This window comes from Labrus mixtus, chromosome 11, assembly GCF_963584025.1.
Source record: "Labrus mixtus chromosome 11, fLabMix1.1, whole genome shotgun sequence".
In the NCBI taxonomy this organism is placed as follows: Eukaryota; Metazoa; Chordata; class Actinopteri; order Labriformes; family Labridae; genus Labrus; species Labrus mixtus.
This window is the reverse complement of record NC_083622.1, coordinates 14,801,869-14,825,579: the sequence shown is the minus strand read 5'-3', so window position 1 is coordinate 14,825,579 and position 23,711 is coordinate 14,801,869. Positions and strand designations below refer to the sequence as shown.

General features: G+C 38.0%; 5 protein-coding genes across 5 annotated transcripts; all 5 read left to right on the top strand.

Moving 5' to 3' along the window:
- The first annotated feature begins 4,181 nt into the window (after positions 1–4,181).
- On the top strand, positions 4,182–5,334 carry apoc1 (apolipoprotein C-I). The gene is made up of 4 exons (XM_061050210.1): positions 4,182–4,334; positions 4,698–4,767; positions 4,856–4,994; positions 5,092–5,334. The coding sequence occupies exons 2-4, from the start codon at positions 4,713–4,715 to the stop codon at positions 5,141–5,143; spliced, it is 246 nt and encodes an 81-aa protein (XP_060906193.1). The 5' UTR covers positions 4,182–4,334; positions 4,698–4,712; the 3' UTR covers positions 5,144–5,334.
- A 2,706-nt stretch (positions 5,335–8,040) lies between these two features.
- On the top strand, positions 8,041–9,264 carry apoc4 (apolipoprotein C-IV). The gene is made up of 4 exons (XM_061049360.1): positions 8,041–8,131; positions 8,420–8,465; positions 8,565–8,652; positions 9,017–9,264. Exons 2-4 carry the CDS (start codon positions 8,420–8,422, stop codon positions 9,225–9,227), a joined length of 345 nt encoding a protein of 114 aa, XP_060905343.1. The 5' UTR covers positions 8,041–8,131; the 3' UTR covers positions 9,228–9,264.
- Positions 9,265–10,532: 1,268 nt separating this feature from the next.
- On the top strand, positions 10,533–12,196 carry apoa2 (apolipoprotein A-II). The gene is made up of 4 exons (XM_061050208.1): positions 10,533–10,646; positions 10,844–10,888; positions 11,289–11,520; positions 11,769–12,196. The coding sequence occupies exons 2-4, from the start codon at positions 10,846–10,848 to the stop codon at positions 11,932–11,934; spliced, it is 441 nt and encodes a 146-aa protein (XP_060906191.1). The 5' UTR covers positions 10,533–10,646; positions 10,844–10,845; the 3' UTR covers positions 11,935–12,196.
- Positions 12,197–15,723: 3,527 nt separating this feature from the next.
- On the top strand, positions 15,724–17,005 carry apoc2 (apolipoprotein C-II). Its single transcript, XM_061050220.1, has 4 exons — positions 15,724–15,828; positions 16,098–16,160; positions 16,257–16,413; positions 16,513–17,005. The coding sequence occupies exons 2-4, from the start codon at positions 16,112–16,114 to the stop codon at positions 16,601–16,603; spliced, it is 297 nt and encodes a 98-aa protein (XP_060906203.1). The 5' UTR covers positions 15,724–15,828; positions 16,098–16,111; the 3' UTR covers positions 16,604–17,005.
- A 2,225-nt stretch (positions 17,006–19,230) lies between these two features.
- Positions 19,231–23,194, top strand: LOC132983763 (trypsinogen-like protein 3). The gene is made up of 5 exons (XM_061050219.1): positions 19,231–19,364; positions 19,454–19,595; positions 20,091–20,344; positions 22,518–22,654; positions 22,872–23,194. The coding sequence occupies exons 1-5, from the start codon at positions 19,325–19,327 to the stop codon at positions 23,085–23,087; spliced, it is 789 nt and encodes a 262-aa protein (XP_060906202.1). The 5' UTR covers positions 19,231–19,324; the 3' UTR covers positions 23,088–23,194.
- The last annotated feature ends 517 nt before the right edge of the window (positions 23,195–23,711 follow it).

Genomic DNA, 23,711 nt, shown 5'->3' with positions numbered 1-23,711 from the left:
GATCTGTTTTTGCTGTTTGTTCCTCTGCTCAAACATTAAAGAGCCATCTATAATTTAAGATGTAGTTTGGATACAGTAACAAGAGGAGCTGTGACAAAACAGGCAGTTATCTAATGTAGTCCTTTCAGTCTCTACAGCTCTTTAAATATAATGTAGAAGCTCCTTAAAATACAAATATTTTTTCTCATAGGTTTACCAGATAATGACAAGTTACAGGTTCAACCTCCCTCATACCAGCAGTCAAGGAAGAAAAATAAGAATTCATGAAACTGTGAAAAAGATACTCTTGTTACAAAAAACACAACATTTCTCACAAATGTAAAATTAATTCAATCTTTTCCTAGAAAGCCTTTTTTTTGTTTAATCCTTTGGGTGTTTATGAAATGAGGATTTATGTGAAGGTACAGACCCCTAGTGGTACCTTTTTAACAACAGTTGCCAGCCACACAGAGACCCAACTCTCCTTTGCTTTATTGTAAATCTTATGTTAGTTTCCTAAACAGATAATGAACTTATCTTGTATTTTTATTTAAATATACGTATAAACCAACACCATCACTCCAAGTCCTCTTTCTTCTCTGGCTCTCCCCTCCACAGTCACAACCCTTGGCCGACCGTTAATTCTGGTTCAGACTTGTCAAAATCTGTTCCAAGATTCCTTTCTCTCAATCCAAGCAGGCGTTTGGGAACATGCTGTGCCCCTGATTTAATTTTCTAAATGGTGACATTCTACCACTTTTCTGTCTATCTTGGCTCTGATCACATTATAAGGAGTGCATTGGTGCATTTGTACACATATCTTTGCTCAGACATGCCAACCAGAGTCATTCACATGCGCAGATACTGTTTGTAAACACGTGCCCACATGCATGGATATGTTTGCAAGCGTGCGCATCATGTTGGCCCTGATTAGATGCATATCATTTAATTGCAAATCCAGACAGGCCCAGGTTTCTTCTCTCTCTCTCTCTCTAAATAAATAAACGTGAATGAAGTCACTGTAAAATAAAGGCGCTTGCTACAAAATGTCCAATATGATTCCCTCTACATTTTGTCTTACACAACAAATCTACCCTCAACAATAACTCAGAATCCAGCAGAAGTTTCACTTGCACTTCAGATGCAAAGATAACTTATTGCTACACATCTGGTTCAGCCTGAGGGGGAAGATGGTCTGATCAAGTATACAACTTTTGAAATAGTTCCTTTTATTAAAACTCAGCAGGATTTTCCCTTTGAGGTGTAGAGCAGTCCTCTCCCCTGACCTCTCCACCAGAATCCATGCTGCACCAAGATGCAGCTGTGTTTTCCTTTTTGGAACATAAAGTAAACTACATTAGCCTCATTTATGAACAGAGACTCGGTGGCATTGGAGGACAGAACATGTATTTTCTAAGACAAATGAGCTGGTAACTTCTTCAGAATCCCTAGAGGGGAATTGTAATTCTTAAGTTAAAGATACGAAATGTTGATTCATAATGGTCACTTTGATGACAGGTCCAAAGCTAAAAAAGTGGGCAATGTGCCTCAGTATGTTTTAATCGTGTAAGAGTCTAAGATTTGAACCATGAAAAATCTTGGATTGAGGACTGCTACCCCTCTCTTTCATTTGTCTCCACATGTTCTTTTTAACTTCCACTGTGCACAATAAGAAATTGATGAAAAATGACTTCAAACAATACTGATGTTGAGTTCCGCACATTTAAAGCAAAGTAAAAGAAATGGTCCCTAGTCAGTCTCTGAAAGTTGTATATCGATTAATTGATCCTATTTCTTTTCTCCAGACAACACCCACATTGGGTTACACCAAAACATGTTTACTCTTTCTATCTGTGGCAAAGGGCATTGCATGTAAACTGAAAGAATGACTAACACAATAAGTAGCTGTTTGTCCCAGATGATATCACTCCGTTCAGGAACCAGTGTTTATTTAGAAACTGCCCCAGAAACAGACAAGTGAAACTCCTACATGAAACTGTACATTGTTGCAAGAATCAGTCACAAGCGATGAAAACAGGAAGTCTGCTTACATCCTGCCTTTTCAGCATTTCTGCTCCGTCTGCTCTTATAAATCGTCTGTACTCACACACAAAAAAAGGAGTACATTTGCAGGTGCTAGCTAGTCTATGACTCCAAGTAACCCCTCTATAAAAAAAATAACCCTGCTGAGATTTTACCTCATATGACAACACCCCCCCTCTTCTTCCTCCCCATCGGAGCGGACTCACAACAGCAGCCACCACATGGGGCCTCATCCTAACAAAAAACAGCCTTTTGTAAGCTTGTTATTGCAAATTGGGAGCATGCAAGGCGCGCTCTTTCACGCCCTATGCCTCCTACAATTATTCAAGAGGAGCTTATGTGCACGCAAGCACAAGCTCATACATAAAGCCACTGGCCACTTGATGACTAAAGAGATGGAGATTTCGCTTTTCAGAGGTAATGTGTGTGAGTGTTGAGGCATGTGAATGCACAATTGTGGGCTATTCATCACAGCAAAATACCATATAGGCCAAGTCATTAGCAACAAATGGGCATTCAGTCGTTAGCTGCAGACTGCTTGGTGTGAAAACAGATATGTTAAGTAATCATGAAGCCTTCAAACAGTCAGACTCAGACTTCCTGGCTCTAAGCTCAGGTCCCCGCTGTAATGAGAGGTTACTGTGGTTCAACTGACTACTGTTACTTTTCATGTGTGGCTCGCTTCCTTGTTAAGAAGATATTAGAAGTGGGAACTTTATCCAAAATAGAATAAGAGGTTGTATGGATTCACCGCAAATAAGTCTGCTTCAGACTGCAAGCTGTATGTGACTAGTGGCTCAAAAAAAAAAAACACACACGGCAACAATTAGGAATGCAGGTAATTGGTTATAAAATATAAAGGATTAGTTGTATTTGATGTACATTAGAGGGAATGATATGCTCAAGTCATTGTGAAGGTACTTGTAGTTTGACTCTATCCACTGTCCTATCTTTAAATGAAGGCACCAAAAGCCCCACAAAACAATCCTTTCATTTTATTTAGCCTATAAATGAATGTCATTAAAGTCATTTAATCAGGACAGTCACATATCCCTGTTAATAAATGATTTTTTTATACTACTGGAGTACATCAGACTTTCATATTAGACTGCCTTTCTTCACAATAAACGTTGCTTGTAATCAAGACAGTTATTTATTTATACACTATTTGACTTCTGTCCCCTGTTCTTGAAGAGCACCTGATTCCTCTACATTTTGGACTCGCTTCAACCTTTTTTCTTAAATTGTATTTATAATATTTTAAACACAAATATATGATGTGCACAGTTTGACATTGAGCTACGCTACTTTATAAAAAAAATAGTTAAATGACCTCCAAATTGCCAAATAGAACATCAAGTTGTTTAATGAGCAAATAGTTTGCACATATTTTGTCAATAAAAATAATGATTAAATGCTTTCCTTACTACTAATTTTGACTGCAGGAGGGCTTTTCTTCCTATTGAAATATTTTTAAGAGTTAAGTTAAAGGATCTGAGAATTTACAACAACAAATCAAAGGCACAAAGGTTTGCATTGGGCCCCAGCAGATAACAAAAGATCAGTTTCCACAGAAATAAATGGACATGGAATTTTTTTTTTTTTTAAGTAGTAATTTTGATTAAAATCTAACACGATGTGAACAATTTTGTGTGCTTCTCATAAATCTGGCTTTAATTCTGACAGCCAATACTGGAAGACAGTCACATTTTGTAATGTCAAAACCAAAATATCCATCACCAATGCATGTAGGGCTGTCAGTCACAGAGTCCATAGGCTAACACTGCAGGTCCAAAGGAGCTCCCAATTAGCTGACATCTTAGTCAGGTCCATCTGTTACAGTATAATGTTATCACTGCTAAAGACTATCTCTCAGGTCTCTTAATATATCAACACAACTGTTACAGAGTCCCAAAATCTTTAACTGATTTATTTTCTCTTAATGTTCAAAAGGGAAACACTCCCTCTTATTTAGTGTAAATAACAAATAAAACTAGCCTATTTCTGCAGTGCTGGATGAAAACCTTTTGTCTCCACTCATCTCATCAGTCTGCAGAAAAAAAAACCCAATCTTGCAACATTTTATCAGGGTCGTTACCTGTTGAGCGATCGAATTTATTTAGCACAGTCAGTATATTTTAAAGCAATCACAAAGGTGCTGGTCAATAAAGGGGGCAGCGACGCGCCAAGGTCACCACGTGTACACGTTAACCAAAGTCTGCAGAAGTGCGTCACAGCAGCCTTATAAAGAGGAACTTTTTTCAGTGCCCAAACACACTCGATTTTTTCTTCTTCTCTCAGACGGATAACAGGTAAGACTTTATCCCTTAGCATCACTGATGTGGGGCTGGGAAACATATATTCTTAAATTAACAATTGTTTTATTTGGCTTATAGCTAGCAAACAAACTATCATCTGTTCTTTATTTTTGTTGCTTTCGTCTGATGTGACTTGTTTTTAAATGTAGACAACGACGACAACAGTTAAAAAAGGCTTATTGGTATTTATCTTTACATTGTAAAGGCGTTTAAGTAAAAGGAGCTGTCCAGTCTCAGTGGTGCTGAAAACGGGGGCGCATATTTCTAGCTCTAACCCTTTATAGCTATCTCTCTGCGCTAATTTTTACTTTCTTAAGACAAGTAAACAAACAAATTGTCTTTTTCATTGCTGCGCAGGAAGCCACTGCCAAGATGAGACTGTTCCTTGCAGTTGCCGTGCTGATGCTGGCTTTGGTCGCATACACAGGTACGTCTTTTCTTAATGAAAAACAGCCCTGCTATACGTTTTGTTTTTCGTTCTTCAGAGTTGTGTAACTTCTTGTCTAACTTTGCAGAGGCCCAGGAGGAGGAAACTGTCGAGCAGAGGTTTGCCAAATTCGGCAATCAGATGTCTGAGTTCGGCCAGAACCTGGCTGACAAGGCAAAATCTACCTTTGATGATATCAGCACCAGCCAGTTTGCACGTGACACAACGTGAGCGCGAGCGCAAACACAGATGCACGCAAAAAACAGACCAATTACAATCAACTGTGAGTTTTTTTAACACACTTTTTTGTACTCTCTTTCTCAGAAACTGGTTCACCGAGCGGATGGAACAGTTAAAGAGCAAGTTTGCCCAGTAGACAAATGAACAGGTCACTTTCCTCAACACTCACCTCCACCCTGACGTCACGTCCATCAGCTGACATGACAACATGGTTACATTACCCCTCTATGATTTTTTTGGGTCATAATTGGACTGTAATAAAATTAAAGAAACAATGTGAAAGAGTATACTAAGACGTCAACAAATAAATACGTTTTTTATATAAAACGCTGACTTTGCATCTTTTGTTTTTAAATCTTTGTAAGTGTACTTCATGAAAGTGATAGAATATAAAACTACAACAGTACTAAAATAATATGGCAGTTTTACATTATTCTCTGCTCTTGATTATAAACAAGTGTTGGCAACTGAAAGAAAAAAATAGGACAAAAATGGATAGTAGGTATTACCAGAAAGACTGGTTGAGATTCTTGTTAAATAAATAAATACTAAATTCAATTCAGACCATTTCATTATTGATTATGTGGCACATTTCATGCAAATGCAGTTCAAAGTTCGTTCCATGATTTTCTTTACAGATCAGATCTTTTTAAATCATTATAAGTACACTAATCAAGGAATTTACTAATCGAAGAAGCAATATTTATTTTGAATTACATAATGGGGAAAATAAACATGGTGGAAGAGATAAACAATTCTGCAAGTCAGAATACTTAAAAGAAAAACAGAACTTCTTAGTTTTCAATGATGTAAAATGTGTCTGTTTGAAAATGTAAAGGGCCGTGCTGTGTTTTAAAGCAAGATGACAAATGCTTGAGTGTGAAGAAAAATCCAAATGAGGGGGGAAATTTGTTTCCAACATGAGCTGGAATACATGTCATTTTTTTAAGTAAAGTCAGGGCAATCTGTATATTATTAATTAAACTCATGTTCATTGACAGTTCATGGCAACACAAGTATATCATATTTGTTTTTAATTAGGCACAATCTCCCTCCCTTTAAAGAGAATCAAAATGAGAAAAGCAACAAATGCTGCGAGTCAGCGTGGAAAATGACGATTTTTATACATTGATGCTGATTTTTTATTGCAACCAAAAAAAAGAAACTTACTCCATCATTTCCTAAAAAATAAAGAAATAAATCAGAGTTCTTAAAAACACAAGATGGTGAAGGTACTAGTGATTTTTTTTACTTTATAGTGAAGTAAAAATACAGTGAAAATATAAACATCTGCTGAAGCTGATTAGTATTTAGACAAATCACAGCAGAATCTGACAGATAATAATCCACATGTGTTCAGAGTCTATACCAAAGGGCAAGTGCCAACACGACTGCTCTTCTGGCATTTCACAAAAGCTAGGTTGAAGTTACTATTTATGCTGGGTAAATAATCCACAGCCTGCCCCAGTTCACTGAAATGTGTTCCTGTGAAGAGAACAGAGGGACAGAGGTCAGCAGCTGGAGTGCAGAGGTCACACACTGCATACATTGAGATCATTCAAATTTAACTAGAAGTCACTTTCACTTTCTTCATTTAAGAGAACAATAGGCTGTCATTAAGCACATCCTTCCAAGCTTTCATTCATATGTTGAAACAAACTTTTTGTGCTTGAATTTCTGTATTTGGGGGGAAAATCTTCTTTCTGATTCGGCTTCACTCAAAGTATCGTCATGACTCCAAAGTTAGGCTTTTCAGATCAGTCTTCTTTGAAACATCTCTAAGCTATTAATGCAAAACAAGAAGAGGCACTATCATTTGTATAGATTGAGACAATGTATATGCACAAATTCATTCAATTCAAATAACTTTATCTATCCGTTAGGAACTTCAGTTGTGTAAAAGAGCATCAGTGCGCACACAGCTCAGAACAAAAACAAAAATACACACATACAAGTGGCTGTATTAAAATCATGATAAAAAGGTCATAAATAATTGTTATGACAGTATAATGTTAACACTTGTAACAAACCACAATCACTACTTTAATTTAAAAAGGTTTAAAATGAGTGTTGTTTCAGACTTGCATTGTTAATGTAGGCCTATAGCTTTTAAAAGAACTATTTATTTTGATGCCCAATGGGAGTCCAAGGACAATTCAGAACCCCGGCAGCCCCCCCCATCAACCCACACATCTCAGACTCTACAGCAATTTACAGATGTTTAAAACGAAACACACAATCTAAAAAACACAAATAAAACCCTTGATCCTCTCTATTTAGACAGCTGTGGGATCATGTACGTGGAACATAGTTATGAACTGAAACCCCTGAATTAGTTCAGAACATGGAGCAAGCACAGAGCCAGGGTACAGAGAGGATTACATTGATTTTGTGCTGGACTCTGAACGCAGAAATGCTTTGCTGGGCTGAAAGTGTTTATCTATTTTTCAGCCGCCTCCAGTCTTCACTAACAGCCATATCTCTGCTGCCTGGACACAGACTTTGACTGGCCTGAACACACATCAGCAGCCGCCAAGTGGGCTGAAGTTTCTGATCCAAAGGGCGCTGGGACAGTGAATGAACTCAGCTAATGTTGATTTTGAAAAGATATCAAAGTGATTCAGGATCTAAAAATCAAGGTCTTAAGCTTGGATGCTGAAATTGAAATACAGCTCACAAAAAAAGATGGGACGGATGACTCCTATGCCCCAATTAAGATTAAATTTAACATCAAAGCATGAATACTTTACCCATGGCTGACAGATTTTGCCTTTAAGTTCTCTGTCTTTTAAAAATGTTTAAAGAAAACATAAATCACCTGCACTAGCTTCTTGATAGTCCATTTGTCTGATTTCCCTCCCATTCATTTTTAGATATTCAAAACTATACCAGAGACAAGAAGACTTAAAGTAAATCTACATCTCGTGTTTGTATGTTCCTAGTCAAACACCTGCTGCTTGATTGTTGTCCAGATTTTTGTCAATAAATGAGGAAATGAAGGCGAAAGAAAAACAACTCAATGAAAAGTCATACGATCTGGAGCAATGTACAACCTGTTGGCTTATACAAATAAAGTAGCCTGATAAGACGTGATTCATTCAGGTTCTGTTGACCAGAGGAAAAGGTAAAAAGGTTGCTATTGCTTTGCTTATTCTCATTTAATTCTTCTTTTTCTGAATTCTTCTTTTTCTGAAGTGAAGTGGTTTTTTTTTGGTTACTTGTGATGACTATATTCTTGAATAGGGACATGGTTGAGAAAATCCTGTAATATATTGATCTGGGAATGCTTACTGGTTATGGTTAGACATCTATCATCAACTGCTTAGATTGACGGACAATTCTGTTTTGAAATAATAATCTAAGACAAATGAGTCCTTTTTGATTGTGTTTCTCTCGTCCTCTCTGTTGGCAGATGCATATGAAAGAGCTTTTTTTCACTATCATCATGCTAATGAAAGGTACGACTTGCAAGAGGATTATTCTAGATCTTTCTTCATTTCAAAGCAGTCTGATCTCTGCTCTGTTTCTGCTCTACTGACAAGCATGCTCTTCTGCAGCATGTGGCCCCCTTTCTGCCCAGACTACAGCTGCCCCTCCACAACCTGACCCCCCAGGAATCCTGCAGAGGCTGGCAGAGAAAGCCAGGTATTTAAACAAGTACTCTGACTGTCATCTTTTTGTGGCAATTCATGCAAGCAAGTTAGCAAGTTTTTAAAGTATTTTCAGTTATCAGAAGCTGATGAGGGATGACCTATGATGATGGCCACATAATCCAAAATGCGTCAGTCTGATTTGTTAATAAAGTTGATCTTCATACTACAAGTGTTGCTGGAGCTTTTCGAACTCTTCATGCCTTTCACACTTCACGCACCTTGGTAGTTGGTGAAGTTGTGCCAGAAAAAACCCACTCTGCTTCTTCAGTTATCAGAATTGCAATATTATTCAATGTGTTTGTGTTTGCATGTTGTTTGCACTTTGTTCTTCTTTTGTGTACTTTTATCTGTCATAGGGCAGCCAAAGCTAAAGTCCAGGGTTTTGGGGAACAAGCACTGGGCTTTGCTGGTGCTTACTATGAAGACCACATCCAACCAGTCACTGACAGATACTTTGGATGGGCCTTCAGCGTGAAGAGCTCTGTGTTGGAAAATATCCAGACGACCATGGATAACTACAATCCACTGAAGGCAACAACACCAGCCGATCAACTGCCTGTAAACTGAAGAAAAGATGATAATCAAAATAAATGTTCCTAACTCATGGCGTGTCCATGGTTCTTGCCACTCTTATCGGACTGATTATGTCTTTACCTGGCTTTCACCTGGCCTAACTGGTTGTTTGAGATAAAGAAAGAGTCTACTGTAAGAAATTAAACTCCAGGTTCACATCAAGCAGCTAGGTTTTACTGCAGGGGTCTGACTTGCACTACGAAAAAAGGCAGAGAAAGAGGTTTAATCCATTAAAGTGTATTTTTAGAAAAGCAGTTACTACAATTCAGAGATCGAAAGGCAAATTCAGCAACATTAAACACGTCATCTATATCGTATCATTTCTACAATACGATACGATAGATATGATTCGAAACGATACAATACTACACGGAACAACACAAAATCATTTAATTAGATCTATTGTGTCCTCAGGGACATTTGTCTCTGGGATCATCGGTGCACACGGTCTGATCTATATTGATGATTTACCTGCTTTTAATTCTGATCAATGTGGTGTTTGTGAAATTTCCCATGTAAGATATTTCAAACGAAACTTCCAGTTCTCGTATTGAATACATACATACAATCACATCCCGCCTTTTCTTGTATATGACTTCATCGTTTTTTTGTCTGCTTAGTTAAATCAAGACATTAGGGCAGTGGGGAACAAATATGAGAAGTTAATCATTTAATAAGTAGATCCTTTTTTTCACTCATATAAAACTTGTTAGGCTTAAGAATTAAATAAGATGTTTCTTAATTGTCCTGGCAGCAGCAATGGTGTTTCACCATGCATGCAATTTTTAGCAGGGGTTTCCGGGTGAAAGGTGAAGGCAGAAATCCCAGCATGCATTGCTGTGCCATCAGAACAATGTGCCCAGACTGGTTGATAGACCTGCTGACCATTGAACTGTCATTATAAATTGATCTTGACTGGCTGCCATAGAAATGCTGATAAGCTTTAGTTGATCTATTTAACATTATCCAAAAAAGTGCTGCAACACATTTAAGGCTTTAAGTTACCTGCCAGATGAAATGTGCTGGTTATGACATGCATGCACTTTGACACACATTTTGTGCAGTATCAGGAGGGCTCCGAGTGCATCGCCGTATGGAACAGATAAAGTTACATTAGAGCAGCGTTGTATTGCCTAACGCCCTACTCATAATTCCACGTACAGTATTCCAAGTATATGTCATGTACACTGGACTTTGTTTAGGGTGAATGTGTGGGTGTGTGTGTGTGTGTGTGTGTGTGGTGTGCATGTGCATGCACGAGTGTGTGTGTAGGTGTGTGTATGCTCATCAGATGACGTTTGTTTGCTGTCCCCCCCTATATCATCCCGTCCAGATGTGAGCTCCCAGTTACAGACAACTCGCCGTCGGAGAAGACTGTCACTTCTTGGATCTGTACATCTAACTCAGCAGCAGGTAATCATCCTCCAGCAGATTCTCTTCCGAAAAGGCTTCGTTTAAACTGAGTTAAACACTCAGATATTTGATTCTAGCATTGGATTTCTGCAGTTTGAGCAACTTGTTTATAACCTCCTAAAACTAAAATGTCATATTTGGTAAGCAGAGACTTCATTATAATGTTTAAAGAAATCATTTTTTCCTGTGTTTTTCAGAAATGAATGTCAAATACGTTGTGGCACTGATCCTGGCTCTGCAGGGTAAGGCATCTATCTATGCAATCTGAGTTTTGAACAAATTCTAAACTATTTTGTAGAAAAGAAAAGTAACCGTTTAAATCAGCTGATTCTGAATATAAATGCTTTTCATTTTTTCAGGATGAATTTTTGTAGAACAAGAGCAAAAACGAGCATGTTGCTTTTATAACATTCAAATGTGTATTATAATGAAACTACCAATGGCCCTCAGCTGGTTCCTACACTCCACAATTAAGCTGGGCTGATGGAGCACACAGCATTAAAAAAGATGATTTTGGATGAAATTACCAAGAGATGGTTTCTTTTCTATTCCTCCAATGCATTGAATTAACAAGGATGTTTTTTTCTGTCAAATAACCAATGCCTGCGACACAATAATCCTTCAATTCTGATTTCATTCCAGTTTCTGTGAGCGTCTGCGATGTTCCTGAACCATCGCAGGAGCTTGTTGATAAGTACAATCAGATGAGGTCTACCTTCATGAGCAGAATAATGGTCCTCTACAACAAGGTGCAGGAGGCTGCTGCTCCCATGGTGGAGAGCGCTGGACAAAACGATCAGACATCACTTATTAAAACTTTCATCGAGGACATGCAGGAGAAACCTGAGGCCCAAGCTCTGATCAAGTTCCTAAGGTGAGTGAATAACCTGTTAGTAATTTTTTAAGACATTTGTCCAAATCAACAAAAATTTTTAAGCATTACTTACATATATATATATATATATATATATATATATATATATATATATATATATATATGTATATATATACTTATGTTTCAATATACCTTAAACAGAAAAACGCAAGGCATCTCCTGGTGTAGAGGCAAGTTATACGTCCTTGTACTGTTTTTAAATAGTCTCTCTTTTTTGGATCTTGCAGCGGCCTGACCCAAGAGGCAAGCCCCCTGGTGGATAAGGCCCGTTTAAGCCTTCTGGGTCTTTACGAGAAATATTTGCGTCCCAACCATGGTGACTCACTGGACAGTTTCATCAACAACCACCTCAAGCCTTTCCTGGACACAGTCGCGCCAGTTCCTGCACAGTAAAGAAGACCAACCGCCTGTCAGCAGCCTGCATTAGACGATAGCTCATAGAAAGTGAACAAGTTTAGGCAGAGAAAAGAAGATTAATGCACAGAGCAAATACCATCCCTTGCCTCTTTTCAAATTACCATCCTTGATGAATCATGCAAAGTTAAACACCACGTTTGCAAATCGTGCATGTGTAGTATTTTGTGTTTGATTCACTAACCAAAGTGAGACTCTGTGTTTATGTGTGAGTTTGTTCATTAAAACTAACTGAATATTACTTGAGATGTTTTTGTTCATTAAGAATTTTGACCATTTTTCACCTCTATTCTGAAAAAGAGTAATATTATGTAAGAAGTTGGTATATCAATTCATGAGCAGAGCCCTAGAATCCACTCATTGGTCATTAAGTAAAGGTGTGAAGTTATTAATGAAACTGAAAACAATAGAAAACTTACTTCTTCATATCATGTAACATACATGAAGATATTTCAGTCATTCATTAAGATTCTGACCAGTTTTTTTTTTTTTAAATCAGCTGAAACTTTGATTTAATTAATTTAAACTGATATACAACAAATGCTTGTCTCAAGTTCACCCCCCCCCCCCCCCACACACACACACACACACGCACGCACGCACACACAATAATAATCCCTGAGAGGAAATTAGTTTGAAATAGCACCTTATGACATTTGACATTACAATAACAGAACCAGAGAAAAGTAAAAACATACAAAAAACTAAATAGTAACAGATATAATTTTCACTTTAGCTTGCATGTGGAGTCACAAATGCAACAATGACATGATCAATTTGTAATATCTATGGATACAGCTACATAAACTCGAATAGAGCAGATTCAATCTCAGCTTGACAAGGGTATTTGCAGTATTTCTTAGAATGCACAAAGCGATAAATCACAATGTTCTTATAACAAACTTGCTGAATTAAAATAAAAATTTTCATCTAGACGGCTAGCATGGATATCTTCTTTTCTGATAGTCAGGGTCTGTTTAAGTTAACAGAACATTGTCAAGCAACCTCAAGTGTACAATGGGAGTGCATCAAGGTTCAATAGTGGGCCTTCTATTATTTAGTCTTTACATTAATGACGTTCCACAAGTGCGATAGATCTGCAAACTATGCCTACAACACTGTTTTATCTTCACATGCAAAAACAGCTGGGCTAGCAGTTAGGAAGTTTCTGATCAGTAATCTCATAACAAACAAAACAAAAGGCATGTTCTTCTTCAAACAAAACATCCTATTAAAGAAGACTCTTCATTAAGGCTGAGAAGATTGAAAACGGAAGTGCGTTGAATGTCATGGCATAATGCTTGATTCAAGTCTTAATGAAAAGTTGATAAAACTCATCAAGTACAACTTGGCAAATTTCAGACATCAGAGACTTTCTTCTAATGAATGCTGCAAAGACCTTCATGCAAGCTATGATCCCTTTTCATATGTGCCACAGTCAAGTTTTTCTGTGACTTTTTTTTATCTTTGTGATGTTTTAACTGTGACCGGCCATGGGACAGCAGATGTAAATGATCTTTAAGCTAATTGTATTATTTATGTGTAGTATAGGATAAGTTAAAGTAGTATAAATATAATGTATAAATATATTTATAAATACTTATAAAGATGTAGGTATGTGTGCAATATTATATAAGAGCTACTCCAACCCTCAGCGAGGTGATCTGACACTACTACCAACCCAGCGAGCCACCACCGTCGGACTCTGCCGTCCCCTCAACCACCGTTGTCCTCATTCATGCACGGCCTGCTCCGACCTCCACCTCAGCAGCAAGGAAGTGTGGACAAGAGGAACGCAAGGAATACAGAGGAGAAATTCCTGCATATTATTCCATATGCTCTTGAGTAAAGCGTCTAAAGATAACACTTCTGAATTGGCGCTATACAAATAATGATTGATTGATTGATTGATATAAGAATGATAAGGCGCAAGAAAAATATACACTTTTCTCAATAACAATGAGACATCTATAGTTATGGTCAAAAACAGCAATCAAAGCACCAGCACAGTATTTTCATCATTAATGAATTATTTCTGTTTAGTGTGTATTGTTGTAAAAACTGTTTAAATCCACTTGGCCAAATTTTTTTGTTGAGTTTTTCATACTACAGTGCCTTTAACTTCTGTGATTTGATGTTGTGTTTTTTCCCCTGTGTTTTCATCGGGGCTGAAACTTGCAAAGATCTGCTAAATGCCTTTCATTGTTTTGATGGCGATGACAATAGAAGATTCTGACAATACATGTGAAGAGTTTTAAATGAAGGACTTACTTACTTAAGTTAGCTGTATGTTGCTAATAGTTATAGTTATGGTCGTGTACAACTTCTCAGTGTTGTTACCATGATCTCAATGAATTATGACTAACTGAATTTGTTGTAAACAAATGTTGGCTTTGGCTGAGGTCAGTTGAATTGGGGCCATATGGAGCATGGGCATCAAATAAACATGCAATCCTGCAAAGCGCTGTAATTGAAAGCGCTGAATTTGTCACACAACCACAACAAAGATCGGCACAGACAGACTATAGTGTGAGTGTTTCTGTATGAATTATAGCGCATTTGTGCAGCCAAATGTCGTATGTGGTCAAGTCAATCCTCTCAGTACTAAATCATTGCTACATTGGGTCAGACACATTAGCACGCTTGCATTTTGAACTCTGTCCTCATCTGACCCACTCTCTGAGGTCACAGGCAACATGACATGTGAGACCGGATCACATGACGGGCTCAGATGTTAGCCCGTCAGAACATTACAGAAAAAGAAAAACTTGTAACACACCAGATTTAAAACTTCACTGCAGCTATTTTTGATTAAAAGAATTCAGAACAGAAAAAAAGGTTGCGATTTATAAGAAATAGAATGATGACTTTTTTTGGTCACAAAGAAATGTGAATGTGACATGAAGTGTAAAAGTGCTTTGAGTATTCAGAAGACTAAAAACACTTTACCATGTCCAAGTCCATTTACCATTACAGCACCTTTGTTTTCCAGAAACAGTTGTTTTACTTGCCCTGAGGAAGGGTAGGCATGTTTTTTATAAGTCTGAAGGCCTGAATAAAACAATGCTTTTCATGAATTACCCTTGTGAGTGCTTCAGATCTTTGCAACAACTTTAAACCCGGCTCCCCAACCATAAGAGCACAAGGGACACATCCTTTTTCACACTCCACGCATCTGCTTTTTTAAAAAACAATTCTATGTTTCAGATTCATAGAGAAAAAAAACTTTCTTCAGCAATCAAAGCAGGAAGACATTACTTTTCTCTAGAAAAAGAGAAAAACACTCCAAGGCAGTGTCTTGGAACGGAGCTGAAAGGTGTCTGTTCTATATTTGTGTGTTGTATTTCATAACCTGAATTAGCCTGATGACGTGTTCAGACTTCTGAACTGTCGTAACAGGACTTAGGACTGCTGTGGTGTGACATGAATACATCACAACCATTATGCAAGTAACACAAGTGTCTTAACCGAGGTTTATGAGCGTGTTGCATTAATGAACTACTAACCTAATCAACAGAGAATGATTGGTTCTGATGTAACAAAGGGTCACACACACATACAGTAACAGCTCCGCTCTGTCAACAAAATCAAATCAGACGCCATTCCTATGTGGCTTTTGATGACATTTAAAGTCTTTCTTGAAACCTTGTGTGCTTCATTGTGTTTATACTGATAGCCCCAGTGTCTGTTTATCAAGAAACAGTGACACACACAAACTCACGCAGACAAACACCAGGCAACAGCGCAGGTTTATCTCCCGCAGAGTGCACTTTGGCTCCGAGATCGACAAGTCAACACATCTACTCTCCTATATAAACAGGCCGGGCCAGCGGAGCCTTTTACTCTGTTTCTTCATTTGAGGAGAGGAATACAGTGAGTACTGAGATTGTTACTTAAACTATTTAACCGACTTAGAAATTCAGGAATGTTTTGTCTTATGTGATAACGAAATGAAAGAAAATGTATATTTTGTGACATTAGCTAAGTGACTTAGACCTACTGTAAATACTGTAGGTTTTGTCTTCACAGAGTTAATCAAGCCCTCCTTTGGGATGATACTGTAAAAAAAGAAATGGAGTGTGAAAATGTTTGACAATGTCTCCCTCTAGTGGAAAAAGTGAGGTAAATGTTATTCTTTACAGGTACGAGTGACACCATGAATAAGCTGCTGGTTATCACCGTGCTGGTTGCAATCTTAGCTCTCAGTAAGTGCATTTATTAACACCATGGAGTTACAAAATTAGACAAGTGTACAAAGTGTGGTACTGACCCTCCGACCCCCTTTGAACTGTTCTGTGCAGACGCCGAAAGCTTCCGTATGCCGAGGCAGGTTGAGGAAGAGCAGGGCACCATCACCAAGATCACAGGCACAGTCAAGTCGTACTATGACAGCACCATCAACACCGCCAGAGGATACCTGGAGAGCATCAAGGGCCTGAAGCTGGAGGAGAAGGCAAAGTATGAAGAGGTTTTACATGAAGATATATCACTGATGGTCTGTTAAGAAAATTCGGTTTATATTCAGATTCTTTTCTTTCTGTGTTTTTGCCCCAACAGGAATCTCTACACTGACACCACCACAGCTGTGACCACATACACTGGCGTCCTCCAGGACCAGCTTTACTACTTCTTTTACCCCCAGCAGTAAACAAGAACTAACTTCCAATCACCTCAGCTACCTTTTCTGACAGCCACTTTCAAGCTTCTCACGACAAGGTCGACATTGTTGTTCATCAAACAGCAGCTAAATGAAGATACCCCCCCCCCCCCCCCCCCACAACCCCACCCTAGCTGGGACTGTCATCCTTTCACAAACAACACGGATAGAGGAAACTAAAATACAGAATAACAAGCGAATGAACACACAGCTTCTTATCATGGTTCAATAAACTTCTGCATAGGCAGAATCAGAAACTAAAAACAATGCAACATTATTGAATGATTCACAGCCACCGTCTGATGGTTGTGTTTACTCTAATGGTCATCTCACCTCTGGAGAATTTGGATATTTGTGTCTTATCTTGAAATAAATATTTATACAATAAAAAAACCCAGAGTCTGTGGTTGATAAAAGATCTTTTTTTTTCATCAAATAAATTACAATTATTTGGCCTGTCTGAAGACGCAGCTCAAGAACCGATGCTTCTTATGGGCCTGACAATAGATGAAAAGTAACTAAATGTAAAATGTAAGCTGAGATGAATACATAAACTATGAGGTTTGTTTTGTTTATTTCTGACAACCATTGATGCAAGAATGTTGTGATTTTTAATTAATGCATAAATCAACATGTGTTTTTTTTCTCACAAACAAGAGAGTCATTTTCTTTCAAGTAAAATTATATTGAGATGTTAAAAGATGGAAAATCTGCCAGACAAACACAAGACGAACGAGATGTTTAAGTATTTTCAATGCTCCAGTAAAACATTACCTCAGCTGCTGATACAAAATGGTAAGTTGAATTACATAGGGGAATCATTTATTTAGAGCAAAATGCATTTTACATGACTTCAGCCTGTTGTTATTTGATACATGGTAAATGGACTGCTTTTACACCGCAACATTCCACCTACCCATTCACACCCATTCCCACACTGATGACAGGGGTTTCTACGTAACCATCAGAAGTAACTAATCCCATTCACAGACATTCACATTCTGCCGAGCTACTTGGGGTTGAGTGTCTGTGTTTGCCCCTTGTGCGCCTGTGTGCGCCCCCCAAATCAGATTTTGACATATAATGTTATTTCATGTGAGCGAAAGAGATCCCCAGCTGAGCAACATGTCCGATGTGTCCTTGGGCGAGACACTTAACCCTGCATTGCTCCCGCTGCTTCGGTGGAGGTGTATGAATGGATTAGTGTTGTACTTACTCTGTGATGTACGTCGCTTTGGATAAAAGCGTCTGCTAAGTGAATTGTAGAATAATGTTATTTCATGTGAGAGAAAGTGCTGGTTCTTTAATGCTCCTGGGATGAATTTTGGTTTTGGTTTTAGGTTATGGGTCCCCCTAGAGGTACTTTTCAAGTCTTCTTGATTTGTTATGTACCATTAAAACACATCACTCATTGAGAACCTTTTCCATAGAAAAAAAAAAGGTTGTTTCTTCAGCGTGATGTTAATTCCTTTATCTGACACTACTGCAGCAGCAGCTATTTGGAAAATGATCTATCTTTATCTGTTGGTCTTGTTTGCATTTGTAAAGAGACATCAACATCAATTCTAGTCTGTTTCACAACCAGCTATAAACGGCTCACATGAGCTTAAAGGTGCTTCTCGTGTTTGGACATGGGTACGAATGCTCACAAAGTCTGTTCATATTGGAAACTGATTTAATTAATATCACATTGTCAAATACAAAAAATGAAATCTAGTTGGATTAAAGATGTCCTGCATACATCACATATTCTAATACAAGAGCTAATACTCACTCACATTTTTTAAATATTTTTTGTGCTCGACGTCTTCTCTTCTTTGAATTATTTGCTTGTCATTTTAAAGAAAATGCCTTGACAGTATTTATCAGCACATTATGGTCTTGACTTCAGCCTATTTGGCATTAACAGGATACATGTGTAAGATTTAAAAGTGAAGTGAATTAATATATTTGAGTTAATCCATGTATTTAAGTTTAAGTTAAAAAATAAGTAACATTTATACAGTGAACTATTTACATATTTGAGTCTACGAGGTTAATATTGATATATTTACACGTTTTAATATTTGCAGTAGCACCTAGTAAGTGTGACTAAATGATATTGAATCTACCGCTGTGTTTGTCATAATGTTTGCCTTGAGTTTAATCATCCTAACCTCTGATTGGCTAATGACGGGACATGTGATGAGTAACAAGGAAGTGTTGTGGTTGTTGTGTAGCAGAAAAATGTGGATGACAGTAAATTGCTGCTGAGAAAGTAGTCCATCTCCAGCCTTCTGTTTCTCTCAAGTAGGTGTTCTACCTTTCCTTAGTCTAGTAATCCTGATTTGTGTTATTAATTCATTTGTGATAACGTCTCCTCTTGTTATATCACCCTCTGACCTGGTCAATAACCTTCAAAATAAAATAACCTTCACTAAAACACTAAAATCTTCCACACCTGAAGTTTTCCTTTCCAACCCATAAAAAAGTATTTCCTTGTTCTCCAGAAAAAGAACAAAAGTTTCCTGTCACTCTACCCGGATGTATTGTTAAAAGGAGATATTGAACATTCCTCTGATAAGGTCATCACAAAGTTTATGGCTAAACTGGAAATTATGCTTGGAGGAAATAAAGTCATCTGTCCTTCCCACTGTCCTCAATAGCTTCCAGGTATAAAAAACGAATCAAAACAGCCACTGTATCACAACTGGAACAATAGAGAGAGACAGCATGAATCTTCTCCTTTTGACAGTTACTCTGGGGCTTGCAGGTAAATAGAAAGTTTGTTATATTTAAAGTAAAAGATGAAATATTAGAAAAGATACTTAATTTGTCTGTTGTCTGGTTGTTGTGTCACAGGAGCGTCTCCCCTGCCGGACAACAAGGTGTGTCAGCCTGACTCCAGACCCTGGCAGGTCTATCTACATGGTGAACGGTCGTCCTGCAGTGGAGCTCTTATTAATGAATGGTGGATAGTGACCTCATTTAGCTGTGCACCCTTGTAAGTACTAATGCCACACAAAAGCTTACACTGGTGTTGAATTAAAAGGCCTATTTTTGTGGGGTTTTTTTTGTCTTATTGATGTAAAATGATGCAGTTTTGGTAAATGACAGGATTATTTTTTACGAAAAAGCATTTGTTATACTTTAGAATATCCAGCAGGAAACACACATTTGGGCTCTTTAAGACCTTGGTGCTTTTAACAATTCAACCATGTATCAATATAATCCAGCCTTTTATTATTCCCTTTCCCTCAAAAGCTTCAGAAAAATAACCGTTCCAAAAACCTGTACGATATTTTAAAAATTAAGTTCAAACTTTTGTTTAGTTGTAGTTTTTTCTGTTGTTATGAACTACTTTGAAAAAAAAAAATCTAATCATATTCAATAACCTTTTGTTCCTTTTTTATAATGACCCTCGACCATGGGCCTGTGTCTGCCTGAGGAGTTTAAATCTGAGTAATAAATCACAGTCCCCACCTCCCTGTCCGTACAGACCCTACAGCAGCACAGCATCTCTGGGGGAACATGATGCGACTGTGGACGAGGGCACCGAGCAGCACATTCAGGTCGCCGACGTCATCACACACGGCCCCTACCGCTCACCCCTCCACAGTCTGGCCATGGTCCGACTGGCTGAACCAGCTCGCTTCAACCAGCACGTCCGGCCCATCCCCCTGCCCAGTCGATGCCCGCAGCCTGGAGAGACCTGCCAAGTCAGCGGCTGGGGATCCACTGTCTCGAATCAATGTAAGTGGCTTTAAAGGTGCTACTGTGGCTTTAAGAGCTCATTAACCTGTCACCACGTTACCATTTAGAATAACTGCAGCAAAACCAGTATTCACTAATCCAGTCTACAGGTATTCCCAATCCAAAAATGTTTCCTCTCCAGCTTGCTGTTAATGTCTGAACCTTTTACAAGCTGTTCTGCGTGTAGCCTCACCAACATACATTGTGTGTATCGTTTAAGCCTGACAGACATGTTGAATGCATTTGTAAAAGCTTTAAAAAAATGTTTTGATAACCGGTGCCATTCATGTTATTTAAAAAATTAGCAAACAGCTGTAGATACCATGCAGACTTTTTTTTAAAGGTTTCTTTTGGGGCTTCTTAGGCCATTATTTTAGAGACAGGACAGGGGATAGAGTCAGAAATTGGGGAGAGAGAGAGAGTGGGGAATGACATGCTGGAAAGGAGCCACAGGTTGTATTCGAACCCAGAGGACTATAGGCCCCATACATGGGGAGCCCACTGCCCACTAACCACTAGGCTACTGGTGTCCCGTATGCATTGCAGACTTTTTAACTTTCACAAACCAGCTGAGTGAGGTTGTTTGGTTGTCATTGCTAAAGGGCATCTATTCTGATGGTACATTTTAGAATATTGTATTTTTTAAATACCTTTAGCATCACTAATGAAATGCACTTCAGGTATAAACTTTCAAAACGTGAACAGAAACCTAATCTTTACCGTCAAGATTGATGTGCGATATATCCCCCTGGAGGCTTTTATAATTAGACTGTAAAAGTAATTAGGTAGAGTGACCTTTAGAGAGTCCAGTGGAGAGAGGGCTGCAGTCTATTTAAGGGGAAAAGTTAAAGTTAGCAAAGCATTAAGTTCGACATCACAATAATTTCACATAAATTAAAAATATATATGAATAAAGTCGCCTGCGTACTAATTGACTTGCATATATAGGCCTAACACGGGATAATAAGACAAGAGCTCAAGACATACATGTTCACAGCTTTGCTCCCGTTCCTGACTGTGCTTTGTTTCAGCAGTGCTGTGAGCTTCATGCTAATGTCCATAATGCTAAACTGCTCGCAATGAGAAAGCTAACATGCTAATGAAGGTATCATGTTGATGGCCTTACAAACAAGTTAACAAGGTTGCCGGCTAACATCTTTAACAAGACAGTAGGCACAGCAATGGAATCAAACAAATCATGAAATCGAAACTTTGACCTGAAGTTGGAGCTAAATTAACTGTAAGCTAGTGGACCAAAGGCTAGTCAATAATACTAGTTACGTGGCGGTTCGAGATGCTAGCATGACAAACAATACAGGATACCTACATACCTACAGAAATGAATTAAACTGTATTTTAAATGTATTGTTGACTTTTTGACTTTTGTCTTAATATTTCAACATTTTGAATTTATTCTAAACATAATTTCCGACATTTTCATCGTGCATAATCATTATTTATTTCTCATGGTGTGCCTTCTTGGACTGTGACTAATCCTCTTCGTAGGAACTGTAGGTAGGTAAGCTATATTGTGTTTCTTAGTTCCTCATTGTACAACTTGTACCTGTAAGAAAATACAACCATAAAAAAATGAATGTATTAAAGCAGTACTATAGCCTATAGTGCTTTAATAAGAAATGCATTGAGTGACACTGGGGAACACCAAGCACATTTGTCTGACATTTAAGTTAAATTACACAAAATAAATAGAAGTGGATTCATAATGACTAAGGAGAGTGTTGGATTCTGAGCCGCAGGTGGGCTTTCACTTGCTTTAAAAAACACATTAATATTCTGGTCATTTTAGCTCTAACAAGGCATTAACATATTGTTTTAATGATGACTAAAAATGGCTTTCTTAAATCAGAGAAGTTTCTAATTGCTTGTCAGAGGCACAGCCAGTGATCAACACCAATTAAAAGAGGTAGGCCTTGAAAATAGCTCTTGTTCAAGGTTTAGAATTTATGCTCCAGTGCAAGAAGTGGTGATGCATAAAAATAAGAAGTAGCCCTATCCATAGTCCTGCAGAGGAAAAGGAAGGTAATTTAAGTCAAATATTCATTGGCAGCTTGATTAACGATTCACAGAGTAGCCGTAATGAGAAAAGAAAAGCATACTTAAAAGGATTAGAGAACATTTTCAACAGAGCACTAACACACCCTATTTTAAACAGATGAGAATGATCAACACCTGAAGTGCATAACTGTGCCCATTGTGGATGACCAGACGTGTATAAACACATTCCCGGAGTACCTGTTCTGGAGCCCAGGGATGGTCTGCGCTGGTCAAAATAACACAGATAACTGCCTGGTGAGCACACACACACACACACACACACACAAATACACACACGCACACCCACACAAACACGGTTAGAAAATGATGTATATTTTTCTCGTCTCCTTTCCTTTTGTGCTACTTTATCTACTTTTACACATATTTTATGTGCTCACACTGAACCATACTACTTTCATTTTGCATACATTTCCAATAAACAACCTCCCCCTCTTCTCTCTCTTCTTTGTAGAATGATGATAGCGGTGTGATGGTGTGTGATGGCCAGCTGCAGGGTGTGCAATGGTTTAGACATGGCTGCAGTGACCCAGCTGACCCCAGTGTCTACACTAAGCTGTGTTTGTACAATGACTGGATCAGAGACGTGACGGACAACTATGCACCCCCTCTATCAACTGACAGCCCCCAATGGACGACCAAAACAGCCAGCATAGACACGTTTACATAGATAAATTGTAAGAAAAAATTGAAGCATTACTTTTAAGCAAAAAACTATGCTTTCTATGACAGTAATACTCTAAGTTAAGCTCATCAATAAACATTAAAAAACGCTTACATTTTGTGTATGCATGCTGATTTTTATTTTATTTTAAGACAACACTAATAAAATGTTATGTGTTCCAACACTGCATGTTTAATTCATGAATCTTAAAGAGCCCTTTCGCTGCCATTTCTCTCTTTTCTCTCATTTGCCACTGTAAACTGTTATCACAGTTGGCTAATGGCTGCTGCTAATTAGTGGATCATAATTTCACACATGTTGCTGTGTGAGAGATAGCGACAGTGAATTTGTCCAGACAGAGAATGTTTTTGGTTTTGTTCCACATGTTGAACCCTTACACAGAGCTGACTGACCTTAAATTCAATAAAAAAAATGTGACTTAAATTCCCCTGTAGGTCAGACACATGACTCTAATATAGAGAGAGATCTAAATATGCAGTTTCGATCATTTTAAATTTAATATTGAATCTATTTCTCAATATCTTGGTCAAGATGGATTAAATAACATTTGTAACTCACCTTAATGTTTTGAGAAGTGTAGTTGCCATTTGGCATATAACAAAAATGTTA

Coding starts and splice junctions, on each gene's coding strand:
- apoc1 (XM_061050210.1), top strand. CDS start 4,713: ATGAGACTGTTCCTTGCAGTTGCCGTGCTGATGCTGGCTTTGGTCGCA. Junction 4,768..4,855: donor GGCTTTGGTCGCATACACAG/GTACGTCTTTTC, acceptor CTAACTTTGCAG/AGGCCCAGGAGGAGGAAACT. Junction 4,995..5,091: donor CAGTTTGCACGTGACACAAC/GTGAGCGCGAGC, acceptor TCTCTTTCTCAG/AAACTGGTTCACCGAGCGGA.
- apoc4 (XM_061049360.1), top strand. CDS start 8,420: ATGCATATGAAAGAGCTTTTTTTCACTATCATCATGCTAATGAAAG. Junction 8,466..8,564: donor TATCATCATGCTAATGAAAG/GTACGACTTGCA, acceptor GCTCTTCTGCAG/CATGTGGCCCCCTTTCTGCC. Junction 8,653..9,016: donor AGGCTGGCAGAGAAAGCCAG/GTATTTAAACAA, acceptor TATCTGTCATAG/GGCAGCCAAAGCTAAAGTCC.
- apoa2 (XM_061050208.1), top strand. CDS start 10,846: ATGAATGTCAAATACGTTGTGGCACTGATCCTGGCTCTGCAGG. Junction 10,889..11,288: donor ACTGATCCTGGCTCTGCAGG/GTAAGGCATCTA, acceptor ATTTCATTCCAG/TTTCTGTGAGCGTCTGCGAT. Junction 11,521..11,768: donor GCTCTGATCAAGTTCCTAAG/GTGAGTGAATAA, acceptor TGGATCTTGCAG/CGGCCTGACCCAAGAGGCAA.
- apoc2 (XM_061050220.1), top strand. CDS start 16,112: ATGAATAAGCTGCTGGTTATCACCGTGCTGGTTGCAATCTTAGCTCTC. Junction 16,161..16,256: donor GGTTGCAATCTTAGCTCTCA/GTAAGTGCATTT, acceptor TGTTCTGTGCAG/ACGCCGAAAGCTTCCGTATG. Junction 16,414..16,512: donor AAGCTGGAGGAGAAGGCAAA/GTATGAAGAGGT, acceptor TTGCCCCAACAG/GAATCTCTACACTGACACCA.
- LOC132983763 (XM_061050219.1), top strand. CDS start 19,325: ATGAATCTTCTCCTTTTGACAGTTACTCTGGGGCTTGCAG. Junction 19,365..19,453: donor AGTTACTCTGGGGCTTGCAG/GTAAATAGAAAG, acceptor GTTGTGTCACAG/GAGCGTCTCCCCTGCCGGAC. Junction 22,655..22,871: donor ATAACACAGATAACTGCCTG/GTGAGCACACAC, acceptor TCTTCTTTGTAG/AATGATGATAGCGGTGTGAT.